Source organism: Oreochromis niloticus, linkage group LG7 (genome assembly GCF_001858045.2).
Source record: "Oreochromis niloticus isolate F11D_XX linkage group LG7, O_niloticus_UMD_NMBU, whole genome shotgun sequence".
Lineage (NCBI taxonomy): Eukaryota > Metazoa > Chordata > Actinopteri > Cichliformes > Cichlidae > Oreochromis > Oreochromis niloticus.
In genome coordinates this window covers 4003112-4020127 of record NC_031972.2, presented here as the reverse complement: position 1 = coordinate 4020127, position 17016 = coordinate 4003112, and the positions used below count along the sequence as shown (strand labels likewise).

Sequence of the window (17016 nt, the reverse complement as noted above, 5' to 3'; positions counted from 1 at the left end):
TCAGGTGGATGAGCAGCTGAGGCAGCAAGGCCACATTCCTGTTTCACATTAAAACTACATCAACATCAGATACCAAAGCAAATAAAGACCCCAGCAACAATAAAACAAGTAAACCCAAAAACTCAACTGTCATTTTTATTATGTGAGACAAGTGGACCAGATGTTATAACATCTGCCTGAATGTCACAAGTTTCTGCTCTTACGTTCAAGATTTACTCCTTAGAAAGGAAGAGGTAGGTCATCAGTTTCATAACGCATTTAATTTGGATTGATGCGTGCAAGCTAGGCAGCAACAGGAATTTTCACGTATCAATACAGAGCACAATTCTTTTGGAAGAAATCTGTGAAATGTCAACCAGATCTCTCACTACAAACACTCTCGCGTATATACACACACATTCTCTCAAAAATATCCGATTTCGAAAAACAAGCTTTTATTAAATTACCGAGACTTTTGCACTCATAAACGCTCTGAAGGCCCAATCCATCACACAGCTGGGGTTAGGCCTAACTGTAATTCTGTAGTATCTGGAGAGAGAAAAAGGCACTTTATATGCGTGTTACAACTTACAACGACTAAACTGTAACAAAAATCACATACTCTGATAACCACAGGGTAAGAGCTGCTGATGGTCTTAAAGAGTTATGTAGAAGGAAAAATGTAAAAATCATCTGCTTCAGTCTCATAAGCAGCTACAAAAACTTTTCTTACTTTTACTCTGTGTTTGTCCCATTGAAAAGTATTCGGATTATAACTGCAACTTGGATCTAAATCAGTGTTACAGGTAATCAAGGCAAAATCTTGGTAATTTTACATTGTCCAGGAGCATTTTCTTTTAGCCATTAAAAAAGACAAAAAACAAAAAAACAACAACAACTCAGGAGCACATCAGGTAAACCACCAGTTACACCAGTGCAGGTTTAAACCTTCAGGGGCAAATCTTTGATAATAACGACCTCTGCTGATAAGAAGGGTAACTGCAAGTGCATTAACTCGACTGTCTCTGCTGTCACAAGCAGACAAATAAAGCTGAAAATTAAAAGAACAAAACAAAACAAAAAAACAGCTGGAATTTGACTTGAAATAATCAGCCTTTTGTGACAGCAAAGGAAATGTGCAAAAAGTTTCCAGACATCAGAAGCGGACTAATTCTAAAGACGGGCAGGTTAAAGTTTGCTGAAACTCATTAGCTTCCTCTTCAGACAAACACATTTACATGATGCACATCAACAATAAACCAGCTCACAGAGGGGCACTCGAGATTAAAATAATGTGGCCCAGCACTGGAACGAACTCTGTTTCTGCATTCCCAGCAGCCTGTGATCGGAATTACACCAGCTTAACGAAAGCACTCAGCAGCCGAGTCAGAGCAGTCACACCGAACCAGCTGATGGTCTTCAGCTGCTTTTTAGGAAGAAGAGCTTCACGTTGGCATTTTTGGTCCTGCACCACGTCTTCCACACACCACTTACCCATTTACTGCATTCATACACTGATCACATGTGTTCATCTGTGCAATTCTCTAGCAAAAGACTCGATGTCTCTTCAGCTTGAGTTAGTAATCGACTCTAATAAATACAACCGAATTCAAGGAACGACCAAGTACAAAATACAGTACAGTAACCATCTGCTTTCTACAGTGGAGGAAATATGCCGGTAATCTGATGCTGAGAATAAAGGCAAAATAATGTACACGCTCTTTAAAAAAAGGGATAATATTTACACAATACAAATAAAAACTGCAGTTTTTTTAGCTGTAAAATTACATTTTGATATTTTAAGAAGAGCCACAATATTTCTGGGATTAAAACCAAACCTATTCTGTATTTATTTGAGGAGTGAGAGAATAGTTTTAGAGTAATATTTGCAATTTTAATTTTCATAGAATAGAGCTAAAATATTTTTATAATGGAGAAAGTGTCTTTCCCAGTCAAAAGTTAATAATTTTACCAGAGTCAAAATTTTCTTACCTTCATTTCTTTGAATTTAGTGCTGACAGCTTTTTTTTCCTATTGATTTCTATTTCTTAAGAATAAAAATTTTAAATACATCTAAAACATTTTGCCTTTAGTCTCTAATTGTCGCCACTACACGCCGTCTTCTGGTATTGGGCCTCATTGCACACATCTCAGGGTGTAGTTGTAGCTACAATGTATGCACATCCACTTGTGCGCGTTACAAATGTTTTCAGCAGATCTTCAATCACAGAATTAACATTATGCTTTGAGAAAACTGGACAAACTTAAGAAAACTGTGTTGTGGGTGATTGCCTTGTCAGGATTTGGACAGCGTTTAAACTGGAACAGCAGCTTTCTGTTAAAGAGTTGGAAACTACTTGGTATCAAATCTCAGCTTATATCCGCTTCTGTGAGCAACAAGTTTGTTCTTCTGAGTCTTCAGTTCTTTTAAACGATAACAATAATAATAATAATGATAAAAATGCGACGTAAAAGCAATATTTAGCTCCTTTATAGATTTTACCAACTAATAAATGTAAGAACTTCATGTACTGTCATGCGTTTGACTACCACAGCCAGCTGTCTAGATGCTGAACACAGTAGCAGGACTGTTCCAGGATAGCAGTCAGCTCTCCGTAACTTTTCTCTCTCCATGTAGGGAGGAGCCTCTCGTTGTTTAGAGCCTGAAGCTTCGGCGTCCCCTCCCGGAGGACGTGGTAGAGGCAGGGCCAGCGGCTCTGGATGCGGGTCCTGGTCCTGCGGTCCAGCGTGACACGCAGGACAATCTTCTTGGCTCGGAGTTCACGCAGGGCTGGCAGCTTAAGGCAGGAGAAGACCAAGCCTCGGCTCGGAGACACGTCCAAAAACTCCAGAGACTGAGACTCCAGGGTGTAGGAGATGCCGAGGTTCCTCAGTGGCACCAAGATATTTAACGTCAGAGACTTGAGGTTAGGCAGGGATTTGATGAGCATCTGCAGCGTTGACGGAGTCACGCATTTAAAGACCCAGAAATATTTGAGCTCGAGGACTCGGAGCTGCTGGAACTGCGTGAGCAGCGACACGGACAAATCGGACCAGTCAAAATGTAGGCGCATCTTGGAGATGCGTGGGCAGTTCTGGGTCAGCTTGCTCAGCAGCTCCTGAAAGCGGGTCACCTGACAAATCAAAGACAAAACAAAAGAAAACAAGTGACACATTAGTGTTGCCGGTCGTGGATGCTTGCATTCATATTTGCCTCACCTGCAGCTGGAACTTGATCAGAGCCAGTTATGCAAATGAGTTAGCCGGTGCTGTCCAGGCTTCTCAGAAAACACAGGAACTAATGATCCTCTACTCCTTCTGTTCCTCTTATGATACGGTTTAAATCTACCTCTTCCTATGGATTCATACTCACACACTATGAAACACATGTAAAAGTGGACTGGTACTCCAAATGCAAAACATATCAAGTATGAACAAAACTCTTCATCTCAGTGTTGCACCACGTGGGACAGCAGATGCTATATTTGAGCTTCAGACCTTAAAAGGTTCAAAACCATCTGAACGCTGATGTCATCACACAAAAAAATTCAAGCATAAATTCAAATTGAGTAAAAATCTTTAAATAAATAAAACATCTACAGTTACACGGACCACACGATACACAACATAAGAATGTTGTGCATAACAGCTGCAAGCTTAAATAACTAAGCCATATTTGTACATGTAGTTGCAAAGCGGTTAAAGGTGCTGAGTGTTAATCTGAGCTGCAAGAAGGAATGTGGAGGGATTACACTGTTTGTAGTTTAATCCCGGACACGTTAATGTGGAGGAATGTTTCTGTTACCTGGATTATTAACTTGCTTGTTGTGAAATGCATCCAAACCTGAACTCAGTTCATTTTGAATCAACACATTGGTTGGATTCCTTCATCAGCTGACGCAGAGCTCATCCAAACAGCTGCAGCCATCACAAACAATTACGGATAAATAACCTACGTGCTTCTGACTCTCTGTTTTATTGCCTGCTACTTTTCGCTATATGTAGGTAATAAAGAACCCCCCCCCAAAAACCCTCAATAAGACTGTATGATGCACTACGATCATGAGGACCCAGGTACAGGGTACCACCTCTTTTCTACCTTCTAGTGTAAATCTAGTGAACGACTGTGGTGACATGAGGTGTGTAGCTTGTACGCTGTGATGCTCTGACTCTTGGTGAAATTGCTGCTGTTGTTAATGCATGTTGTGTCTGTGAATATAATGTCTTTTTTGTTTACCTGACAGTTGCCACAAATAGAATTTCCAAAAAGACAATAAACACTAACTGAAGCACCCTCTGCATCACTCACTGGACTGACTCCTTATTGCATCACATTTAGGTTTTGATTTATGGAGTAGTTTTTATTTATTTATTTAAATTTAATTTGTCTCTTTTTTTCCATCTTTCTGGTTTTGTATGTATTTTGCAGAGTTGGGATGTTTTCCATATTTTAATGATAAAAACTTTAATGAACTTCAGTCTTTTAAAAAGGCACAAAGATAATGGCCTCGCTTGGGGAAAAAATGACTAAAATGAATGCTGGATAAATGGGCGTCGACACAGGAACTACCTTATCACATATCAATCAGCAGTATCCTGTGCTCTAATTTGTAGTCGCCTTGAAGTTGATCCTTGTTGAAGTTATTTCATCCACTGAGGCCTTAAATCGCTGAATATCACTAACTTTCTACGTCAAAACAACACTGCAAACTTCTTCCAGTAGAAACCCCAAAATAGGCGAAGCTGTTTGGGGACCCATTTAGAGCCACGTGAAAAGATTTGAGTTATGCAGAGTTAAACAGAAATATTTATCTGTTATGGACCATGTAGTTATTTGTTTTTTGAATTAAAGTAACATGGGACTCTGTGGATTTTTAGGTGGGATGAACACTGACATGTGCAATAGGAGGAGCTGTTTTGGGGTAATTACTTGTTTTCTGTTGCTGGCTGGCCTGTGTTAAAAAATGTTGTTTTCTTTTCTTCTACAGCACAAAAAAAATAATAATAAAAATAAAGAAAAAAATCACTATTGTTACCTAACTACCTTCCTATTTTGCTTTCCAGCTTGATATAAAACAAACTTATTTCCTTCTACCTGAACTAATGTGTAAGGTTGCAGTTCTTAGAAAATAAAACCAGTAAAAACCAATTACCTTGTCCATTTTGGTAACGTTATCCTGGTGTGAACTGGGGCTGGAGTGGACCCTGAGGTCAAGCGGCTCTAGAAGAGTAAAAGTCCAGTTAAGGTCGAGGTGGCTGAGGTCTCTGCAGTGGACATTGTCCAGTAGGTGGCTCAGCAGCTCGCCCCACTTGTTGCAGCGATCCCCCAGGTCGAAGCTGGCCCTCAGCGTGAGCAGGCTGGCCCGGCGGGAGATGAGGTGGTAGGTGTAGTGCTGGACCCAGGATTTCCACCTCTCGAACTCCCGGTTGGAAACGAGCAGCCCCTCCTGACCGAGGTGGAAGCCGACCCGACGGGAGTAGTCGGCCACCCGCCACAGCTTCCACGAGCGGACGAGGCAGCTCCAGCTCGCGCAAACCAGGGCGCAGCTACACTTATCCACCTCGTTCAGAAAGGACAGGACGTGCAGCTGGCACTCCACCGGCAGCAAGTTGAAGGGGAAGTAGTCGTCCGCTGCTTTCCGCCGGCTGCTTACCGGGACGAGGGTTCTTTTTCGTGGTGACATGATGAACGGTGAAGAAATAATATTCGTGGTCATTGGTGGAGGTCAGAATCTCCACCAGGTGGTTTTGGAGTCAGACTTTGCCATAAACATTGTTGCATCAGTGCCTTCAAGATAAAAACATGAAGCAGAAACAAATGAGATTTTTTTTCCAAGGTGCTGATGAGAACATGTGGAAATAATTGCAGCAGTGGTTCAGGAGCCAGTGTGTGATTTTTATACTAAACTGTGTGTCCTGTACAAATCATTTATCCTCATCATCAACGCCAATATTCACATTTATATTCTCACTGAATTCCTTAAATTCAGAGTGTTAGTAAGAGTTTTTACATTTAACATGATGGTAACATCCTCAGCTTTAGTCTGGTAAAACTTAACAACGCGGCCTGCCTGAAGATGGTTTTTGCAGCTGTTCATTGAACCTTAGTATTCCTGAATGACTGTGGCTTAACTGCCTTCACCAAGTATGTGAATACCTTCGCTGATTTTCCTAAATCTCACCCATAAATCTGCCGTGGGTTCCCTTGGACAGAACAGACTCTAAAGCCTTCTCAGTGTTACAGAATATTATGGACAACATAGATTAAGACAGAACCTTCTCTTTGTTTTCTCTGGTCACTGCCAACAATTTTTTTGAAATGTAACTGAAAACAGTTTTATGACACTCACTGAAGTTCATGAGCATGAAACAAGCTGCTCAAGCCCTCAGTCACCCAGGGCTACAGACCGATAAGTGACCCAGCTGGCAACCACCAAATGGTAAAGGAAAAACGTACTGGCAGCAGCCAGTGGTACCCCTCAGCCTGCTAGTAGATGTGAATTTCACAATCCTAGGTGACTTCCATCTCAAGTTATCGAATTCTCAAGATTTTCAGAAAAAGTGACCTCTGACCCCTGACCTTGAGGCCAATGTCACTAAGATTCGAACTCGTCTGACATTTTTAGTAGATAGACATATGGTATCAATTTGAAAGTCCTACATTGCCATGTTCTTGAGTTATCGGATTCACAAACTTGGGTGTCCCCGTCGCCCATCAGCCTTTTATGGCTGAGGGGTAAAAGGTGTATGAGTGAGTGGTTACAGGAGGCTGATGGCAGCTGCAAATTCCACTGCAGCCTGGAGAGTAAATGGTGAGTGCTTGCAGACAAGTCAATGTCTTCCATGCAAGCTACAAGTGACTGCAGTCACCAATCACAGGGAGGCACAGCTGGACTGGCCTCCCTGTGATTCACCATGGGCCCACTGGGCATTTGCCCGTTTTTTTTTTTTTTTTTGTAACAGTATAAACAATGAAAGGTAGTGAATTGGCCAATGTGTTATGACTGACTCTGGGCTGGACCAGTTACAGCCGAGGAGGTCAGATGCACCCCCCCCCCTTGCATGGGCAACGGCTCTGAAAGCAATCTTATCACAGACAAACAGAAGAAAATGGTATTGAGGTGGAAAGGAACGCGATTTGTCCCGTTCTTCAGCTAGAATGAAAAAAAGACACAAAGCTGGAGTTATTCTTTGTCTTTACGCTGCACAGCTGCCTCTTCTTCTCTCATTCTCTCCCCCCCTCGCTCTCCTGTTGCCACTTCAATCAGGAAACTGATCAATGATCAGCTGATCGGCTTTTCTCTCGTTTGTTTATCGCCCACTTTGCGGCAGAAAGAGGAAACCAGCGGATGTTGCACTAAACAACAGCAGCACATTTAAGTTTGATCAGCTGTTGTTAGAATTTATTTAATATTAATTTCTAGTATCAGCTGATATTTGCTGGAGCCACAGCTGTAAAAGCTGCTGGTCATGATATCGGTTTGGTTATCTGGTGAGGGGGAAACATGCAGATGAAACCAGGAGATGTCCTTACTGAATCATCAGAGCTGAACAGGTGATGGAGAAACAGGTTTACCTTTTAGGTGACATGAATGAGTTGAAGGGAAGTTATGCGCAGTTTCTGAGAGACAAATAACACCAGGATCCTTTTCTACGTAGCTGACAGCTGGTAACTGTGCAGGGGCGGGTCTAGCAAAGCTTTGCCAGGGGGCCAGGTAGGGCATTAACAGGGAAAGGGGGGGACAAAGAAATACTTTTCTTTCTTATTCTCATTTAAAATGTCTCGCTTTTAATAAATAATTATCTGAATCTTACAACCAGTGGTCATCTGATGTGAAATGTATAGAAATCATCCATACATAGCAACAAGACAGTGTACATCACTGTCACAACAGTGTTTGTTTCATTCAAAGGCTTTATGCCTTTTCCTATAATACCTGAAGGGGCCGGTCTCCAGACAAAATACCCGGGCCGATTTTTCGTCCCAGTCGAGGCCTGCAGGGAGGGTTTGGTGCACAGCTGCCTACTGGTCAGGAAATTCACATCATTACTCTGTTTCTAAGCCTGTGTGACTGAGGCCTAATCAGTTTGTAACATATGAATGAAGCACTCAAAAATAATTAGCAACTTCTACACTACGAATATGTAACATTGCAGTTTTATAAGCCCTGCTGTGGTGATACTAATATTTTTAAACAAATATCAGGCTCATTCCTAAAGACATTTTTATACATAAACCTGAAAACTGACGATTGAAGGACAACCTTCAGCAGAAAAAAAACTTTTTAACTTTGGCTGATTATTTTATACATGCAGTTTCCTTTTGCTTGCTTTTATCCAACTGAAATTGGCCAGTGAGTCACTATAAACTATATTACAAACCATTAACTGTGCCTGTGTGATGATAACGTGGGAAATTTAATAACCATGAAGTATAGAAATGTAAAACCAGGAGGAAACACCTTAAACAATAACATGTAATAGGAACATAAAGTCAACCTATTCCTGCCAAAATATAATTTTATCCATCATATGCATCATGCTCTTTCAGTAGTGTACTGTCACATTAAACACAAAGTTTCAAATACCGATGTCAGTGTACCTACAAGTAATTCCTGTGAGCCAAAAGGTCAGAGGTCAGCTCTGTTATGTCTTGACAGAAAGAGGATATCCGTGTGCCACACCCACCTGCCGTTCAAGCCTCCACTTTGCTTGCTGCAGCCAATCAGAAGAAAGTTGCCCTAAGGGAAAAGGAGTCCACAAATTAAATTAAAAAACTAAAAATAAATAAAGAGCAGAAAGACATGCGCAGAACATGTTCCCATTAATTTGTCTTTATGCTTTAAAGTGCAACTTTATTGCTTTTCCTGTGAATTCCTGGCAAGTAAAAGTATTTAAAAACGACACAAGTTGACCAAGGTGCTGCACATAGAGCAACAACCAGGTTTTTGTAATGCTAGTACTTGCACATTTAATAACTTCAGATAACGTGCAGGAGTGAAGTTACAGGATAGATCATGTGACAGCGTAACCTGAGCACAGGTGCGCTCAAAGTTCCGTTATTCGCCCACCATCACTCATACTTCACTTCCAGCTTCTCTCAGATGCGACAGGCCAACATTTAGACTATTTCAGTCTGCGCACTAACACTGCAGCGGACATTATGCGCTTGTTTTTTGCGCGTTACGAGTGGTTACCTTTATGTCGAGCAGACAGCCTCCTTTCCGTCCTCAGTCGTAAAGCTAATCAGCTAGAAGCCAGCAGAAAGGAGACAAAGGAAGTTAAAATTAAACCCAACTGCAGCACATAACTGAGGGTTTTATAGAAACCATTTCATAGCCAGACGTATTAGCAGCTCTAAAACGTCTGCGGCTAATCCAGAGTGACGGGAAACTGCCGAGAACAGCGCTGAGCAACCAGGCCGGCTAGTTAGCTAGCAAACAGCTGAGTTCTGTTGTTGTTTTGTTGTGGCTCGTCGAAGGTGTCGTCATCAGCATGCGTTCGGCTGCACGTTTTGTTTCCCGGCGCTGCACGGCTGGGCGGGGCTTAATGGAAACAAGAGAAAAGAAAGAGAAATATTGGGAAAACTAATTCGCTCTTGAATTATCTTTAAAATATATATTTTTTATATAGATATTTTTATGAAACATTTGAGGATCGGAGGCATTGGCTTCAGAGAAAAAACGATAACAAGCGCCCCCCGGCGGTTGGAAGTAAAAAAAAAAAGTACTGACAGGAGCCTGTGCAGTGCGTGTGTGTGTGTGTGTGTGTGTGTGTGTGTTTAGACATTTTTGTGAGGACAGAAAATTGACACGCAACTATACTTGTGGGTACCAATGGTCACTTATGGGGATAAAAATTTTCTTAAGTATTTTTATTCATCTTTAGGCATGAAAAAAAGATTTTTACAAGATTTTGCATTTTTCATTCAAAATATAGGAGGATTTCCAGGTGGGGCAGAAGCAGTGCTGATTCCTCTTTCTCTGAAACATCCCCAATAGTAGAGTTATCACCTGTTTTGACATCAGCCTGTAATTCAGTGCTTCATCCTAACACAGTTCATCTCACCTTCCATTATTCCTGAGGAGAACGACTCTGAGGAGTCCAGAGTGAGAATGTTGTACACACAAAACACAAATAATAATAATAATTATAATGATAATGATAATGAATTACTTAGATTTGTATAGCGTCTTTCAAGATACCCGAAGGCGCTTTACACATGAGTAAAAAAGACAAAACAAAATGAGATGCCTGTGACAGACAAGTGGACTGTCTTATTTGGACTCCTCCACACTTAGTTTGTACCTTACCTGCCTCCTGATTATTTTTGAAGGTCTACAGCTGTCTTCTTGCTGCTCCTGAAGCTAGAAGACAGGATGGGAGTGGGATGAGTTTACTACTTTGAAAAATCACAGTCATATAGTAATATTATATTAATATTTTATGTTAATATTATGGACATTATAGGTTTTATTAGTGATAGCTGAGCAGTGTAACAAATATATTAAATATTTATAAGTGTAATACAGAGATAGTCGCATTTGCATTTTAGTCAAAGTAGAAGTAGTAGGATGATACTTGCATGAAAATATACTTAAAGTCCCAAAAGTAAAAGTACTAAAGTACTTAGTACAAAATAACTTTGAATAAGTTTGACATTAAAAAATCCAATTGTATTTACAGGTGAAAATTGATTACCTGAATATAATGAAATCACTTTAACATGAGACAAAAGATATGTGTTATAGTAAATTACAAAGTTCATCTTGAATTAGCATTTTTTTTTTCATATGTGAACAAAATACTTCAGATGTAAGTCCTCAGTTTTCTTAACTCTTTGCTGTGATGTACTGTTTGTCTGCCCTTGTGTTTTGCTGTTGGATTCATTACAGAGCTGTTTTCACTATCGCTGTGGATTTGTTGCTGCCATGTAAATAAAGGACAATCTTCCATTGGTCAGGTTTGCCTCCAAGTCTGGATCTTTGGACAAAATCTACAGTTTGGTGCATCCTGGCAAAGAAAGAAAGCACTGGTGAACTCAGCAACACAAAAAAGACTTGGAGGTCCACAGCTCATCCACTGTTTGGCGGATGATTGAAGAATCATTTCCATGGTGACGAGAAACCCCTTCACAACAGCCAACCGAGTTAACAAGACTGTCCAGGAGGTAGGCGTATCGATATATTTAAATTTACCATAAAGAGAAGATTGCATGGAAGTAAATACAGAGGATTCACCGTAAGGTGCAAGCCAGCACAGCTGATTTGACAGATGAAACCAAGATCCACCTCTACCAGACTGATGGGAAGAAAAAAGTATGAAGAAAACATGGAGCAGCTCATGATTCAAAGCATACCATGGGCGAGCATGAATACCAGTGGCACTGGGACACTACTGTTTACTGACGATGTGACACAGGACAGAAGCACCCGAATGAATTCTGAGGTGTTAACAGACATACTGTCTGCTCACATCCACCTAAATGCAGTCAAATTGATTGGGTGGTGTTTCATAATACAGATGAATGACCCAAAACATAAAGCCAAAACAACTGAGGAGTTTATTAAAGCAAAGAAGTGGAATATTCTATCCTAACCCAACTGGGCATTTCACTTGTTGAAGGCTAAACTTTGGACAGAAAGGCCCACAAACAAACAGCAACTGAAAGCCGCTGCAGTAAAAATCCGTCAGAGCATTAAAAAGGAGGAAACCCAGGTGATGTCCAAGAGTTCAAGACTTCAGGCTGTCATTTACAGCAAAGGGTTTTCAAACAAATATTGAAATGAACATTTTATTTTGAGTAATGCAATTTATCCAAATGCTTTACTTCGTCACATTTTTGTGCAATTGTTTTGCACTTCAATTCCATCTGAGCTGTTTCGTTTAAAATTCATTGTGGTAATGTGCAGAACCAAAATTAGAAAAGTTGCCTCTGTCCAAATATTTATGGACCTAACTGTAGCTGCTCAGCTCTGTATTGGCACATGGCTTGAAAAATGAATTCTGTGGTGGTTGTCACCGCTGCCCAAGTAAAGAAATAAAATAAAGAAATATTTCCAGAAATATTCCACATTTAAATACTGTGTGAACTGAAGAGACAAAAGGTTTTGGAAGGTTTACATCCTGTCACATCTGGCATAAATTAGCAGCATTTCATGAGAAGAAACCAACATCGAAACATGTTGGTTATCCTAAAGTCAGCACAACGTCAAACGCTAAAATGCAGCAGGTATCTGGAAAATCAGGCTTTTCTATGCTGTTGTGTTGCCATATGTCAAAGGGCAGCCAGTCATGTGGCTGTAATTAACTCTTTCGCCACAAGACGTCACTGCCGAGATTCCAACAGTGGTGGCAGTGTGATGGTCTGGGGCTGCTTTGCTGCTTCAGGATCTGGACAACTTGCTGTAACTGCTCATTCGGGTTATGCAGCAGGACAACGATCACAGTCCACCTCTGAATAGCTCAACAAAGCAAAAATAAATCATTTAAATAAAGCAAACTAACCAACAAAAAGGTTTAAGAATGGCCTGGTCAGAGTTCATACTCAAATCAGATTGGAATGCTTGAGCATGACCTTAAACAACAACATGTGTGGAAACCCTCCAGTGTGACTGAATGAAAAGGATTTTGCAAAGAAGAATGGGCCAAAGTTTCTCCACAGCGACGTAAAAGACTTACTGCCAGCACTCACAAATGCTTGATTGCAGTTCTTGTTGCCACGGTGGCACGATCAGTTATTAGGTTAAAGGAGCAATAATATTTTCACACAGGGCCAAGTAGGTTTGGCCTTTTTCCCTGAATAAATGAAATCATTTGCCTCTGACTGGTGGTGGTCAGAGGGCCCGGTGGCGCCAGTGTCCGGAAGCCTCGCCTCTGTCAGTGCGCCCCAGGGCAGCTGTGGCTACAATGGAGCTTGCCATCACCAGTGTGTGAATGTGTGTGTGAATGGGTGGATGACTGAATGTAGTATAAAGTGCTTTGGGCTCCATAGGGACTAAGTAAAGCGCTTTACAAATACAGGCCATTTACCATTAATATTATATTTGTTTGATCTGAAACTTGTAAGTGTGAAAAATATTTTTTTAAAAACCATCAGAAATCAGGATGGGGGCAAATACATTTTCATGACACTGTAAGAGTGGAGGAAGGTGCACGCAGGTGAACAACATCTTATGCAAACACTGCAAACTGAAAAAGTCTGTAAGGTGGTGTACAGGGTAAGTGTAGCTAGGCAACATTTTTTTAAACACAACCTGTTTTAAGTTTATGAACTATTGCAGTGATACTGATTCTTCCCTTTGAATCCAGGCTGTGTAAAACCTTTACCTAACAACTCAAAGCAGTGAAAGCACACACATTCATTTTCCTTGGGTGATGCAGGAATGTCAGAGAAACAAAACTGAAAGTGCTTGTTGTGCATTATTGTTCCTGGTTCAGGTGCGGATGCTTATAACGGGCTAATCAGGTCTTTGTATATTTTTTTTTAACAGAAATTAAACTCCTGCCTGACTGTGATTAGAAGAAGCGAGCAAATAACACGTCCTACTATACTTGTACAATTTTAATATAATTTGTGTTCAAAATAGTTGACAGATTACATTTTTCCTGATTCTTTTTAAATAGTTCTCAGAGTGTTAGCACAAGGTTTAAAGATGTAAATCACATTTCTGGGGAAGCCTAGACAGCTAGACAGCAAACTTGACTCATATCGAAATATGACTCTAAGAACAGAAATCTAATAAAACCTTATTACTGAAGCAGTGGAGATAGTTCATGAGGATGACCACAGCCTCAGCACCAAACAAGTGTGTTTGTCCTTGGAACAGTGTCTTAATTCCACCTGTTTCACATACAAGGGTCAGTACAGGGAGAAACATAGATGTCCATGGGTTCCCCAGTTTCACCCATTGTGGCCAATTTGTACATGGAAGAAGTGGAAAAAAGGGTTTGTTATCCTACTCTGGAAGTCATTGATTGACACCTGGTTGAAAATCAAATCTCAGGACGTACCACAATTCCCTGATTACATTAACTCGGTGGACCAACACATCAAATTCACCAGGGAGGAAATGAAAAATGGCAGGTTAGCCTTCTCAGACTGTGAGATTTTCATCAGTAACTGGGGATATTTAAAAGTTGATGTTTACCATAAACCATCACATATGGATCAGCGAACGCCGTCCCCACAGATACAGCGGCCAGAGAAACAGAAGAACATCACATCAAGAAGGCTCTGATGTGAGCTGGATATGTGTACCTCATTATTTTATATTTTACAATTATCTCATAATTTTTTTTAATCACATTTATGTTTTATCTTTTATATTGCAAAGATATGTATTGTAGAAGAGAATGTTGAGAGACTAGTAATTGTCTACTCTTTAGAATAGACACTCTTTAATGACATTAAATTGCTTTTAATATTCTAAGAATAATAAAACATTATGCATTTAGAAAATCCTGCTTTCATTTTTTCCCTCCTGTGCATACATCTTAAAGAAGTAAAGCTAAATTCTGCTCTAAAATTTGTGTATTTCATTACAGATGACTTTTGCTACAGTGAATAAATGTCACTTCTGTTAATCATCAGCCTGTTTATTTGGTCTTATCTTCTTGTGTCTTGTGACATCAGTCATTCTTAGGTCTGGTTTTGCACAGTATTGCAACATGACTGTTTCCCTGATGCTGTCTGACTGTTGCTGAACATCATCAGTAAGTGCTGTTGCAGTCTTCCTGAGAGAAAGCTCGATGTTTAAAGAATTGAAAGCTTTACGCTGTATGACTGCTTTACATATGAGTCTTACCCCTGCTATCTGTTATGTTCTGAGCTCTTTGTTTTCAGTGGTGTCCAGCATGACCACACCACCTGTCTATATGCCAAAGGAGGGTAATTACACATTTCTAATTCATATAATGCCACAGAGGTAGATGACGTGCAGCCTGCATGGTATAATAAAATAATAAACATTATTAATTGGTCAAACGCCTCTTAGATACCTCTTTCCAGGGCTGACTTATTTTGGTTCAGTGGAAGAAAAGACTTTTGGATTTCCTGCCTCAGACGTGATCAGGAACTGTATGATGGTACGATTAGTGCTCACCAGGGACTGTAATAAGACACTGGCTGAACCTAACTCAGCTACATGTGTGGTTAAAATTATTCCTGAATTTTTATTTAATAAAGATTTTGATACAAATTGGTGTCACTGAAGTTCTAAGAGGTGTGTCTAATGAACATGTGTTACCTAATTAAATTGCAAACAAGTTTAAATTCATCCTGTTGGGTAACCCCCTAATAAAACATTGGCCGCATTAATTAAGTCCACTATAATATCTGATTATATTAATCTGAAAATACCATTGCAGGCCTGCTTTTACGTCACTAATGGCGGTATAGAAAAGGAAGGTCTTGGTGCTCGTGGCGGAGAGGAGAGGTGTGTGTTCAGTGTTCTTAATAAGACAGCTTTAGATGCTGTTGTTGGAGTATGGTAATGCTAATACAAAAGCATGCACTAAATCAGAGAGTTGTTTGTTCCACACTGTGGTCATTTGAGGGGTTTGGGTTTTCCACTGTACTCTGTGATAAGTCATTAAATGCTACATGCAGCCCTAGTTTTACACATGCAACACTGTTTGTTAACATTTAAAAACAAGTGTCGCTGCTCAGCAGCTTTTCTGGAATTAGCTATGAATTAGCTACCTCTGAGTCATATGTGAGGGATTTTTTTTATTATAATTTTTATGTTGTGAGCCAAAACCAACAACTAAATGATCTTTAAGTCCAAAGAGGCTGAAATAATACAAAGTTAAATTAAATTATTTACATCAGTTTATTTTGTATTTGATGAAACAGAAATAATTATAAAAGTGGAAATTACATCACAGGCTGAAAACCACTGTCAGAGAATACAGTTTATGACTGCAGCTGTTCAAACCAAGTTCAACTAAAAGTTAAAGTAATAAACACGAGATTCAGAAATGCTCGAGCCTGAGCTTACTTCAGATGAGCTTGAGGTGAACACAGATCAAGATCACAAACATAACTAATAAGGTTAAACTTAATATTATTTGTAACTGTTCTTTACCTTTTATTAGTATTAGCACATTTTTATACATTTTTTGAGTAAATTATCCTGATATGATGTCATGAAACACAGTAAACAATGAGGATGCACTTTTATTATCAAAAACCTTTTGGACAAAGTATTCATCAATCTTTCAAGGTGACAGCAGCAGCAGTGCTCTCTCCCTGCTGTATTTAACTTACTTTGTGAAGATACTCACAGAGGCTCACTCTCAGTGGGGAGAAGCTGCAGATCTGCTGGGATGACAGATGATTCATGATGAAGTTTTGAAACTTTCTGTTTGTGCTAAAGACAGATTTGCAGCTTTGGGCCTTCAAACTCAGGCACAGCACACTAACATGTGCTAGACTCACAGCAGACCATTAAGTTCAAGTACTCGCTGTACCTGAGGTTCTGAGGTTCTTGTACTTTTCTCCACTACATTTCAAAGTAAAATATTCTTCTTCTTTCTGGACCACATTTCACTGACACCTTTAGGAACTCTAACTTTATTAACCATTTGCAGTAGTGGTACTGTGATAAGTCTGTTAACTGAGGCAATCTTTCCCTCCTGACTCTAAATTCAACTTTATCAAGGCTATGTAGCACTTCCCGGTTAACTGATAAACACTTAAGCACACCCACAGTGACTTCAGAGAGAGAAAACTGAGAGTGTGTGTGTGTTGTACATTTTTGCTACCTGGTTCAGGTGATAACACTCACAGTAATCAAGATGACTTTATTTCACACACATCCTGTTTAAAGTTTATTAACCACTGTAGTAGTGATACTGCAGTAAGTCTGCTAACCGACACATTGCTCCTGTACCGTCGCTAAAGTAAACATTATAAAGGCTGACTTTGTTATGTAGATCTATTATATGATATAATAAATATTACATAATAAAATAATAAAATATAGACTTTATTATTAACACTTTTCAATGAAATGACGAAAACTGAAAGTGAGT

General features: G+C 39.9%; 1 protein-coding gene across 7 annotated transcripts; it reads right to left on the bottom strand.

Moving 5' to 3' along the window:
- Window positions 1-241: 241 nt before the first annotated feature.
- On the bottom strand, window positions 242-9479 carry si:dkey-12e7.1 (uncharacterized). 7 transcript variants are annotated; one of them, XM_005449267.4, is made up of 5 exons: window positions 9177-9479; window positions 8586-8720; window positions 7917-8005; window positions 5133-5767; window positions 242-3113 (listed from the first exon to the last, which is right to left on the bottom strand). In XM_005449267.4, exons 4-5 carry the CDS (start codon window positions 5694-5696, stop codon window positions 2526-2528), a joined length of 1152 nt encoding a protein of 383 aa, XP_005449324.1. In that variant the 5' UTR covers window positions 5697-5767; window positions 7917-8005; window positions 8586-8720; window positions 9177-9479; the 3' UTR covers window positions 242-2525. The 7 variants fall into 7 exon arrangements, with proteins under 7 accessions (XP_005449324.1, XP_005449325.1, XP_005449321.1 ...); XM_005449268.4 differs by having other exon boundaries at window positions 7917-8002; XM_005449264.4 differs by having other exon boundaries at window positions 8668-8720.
- Between the last annotated feature and the right edge of the window lie 7537 nt (window positions 9480-17016).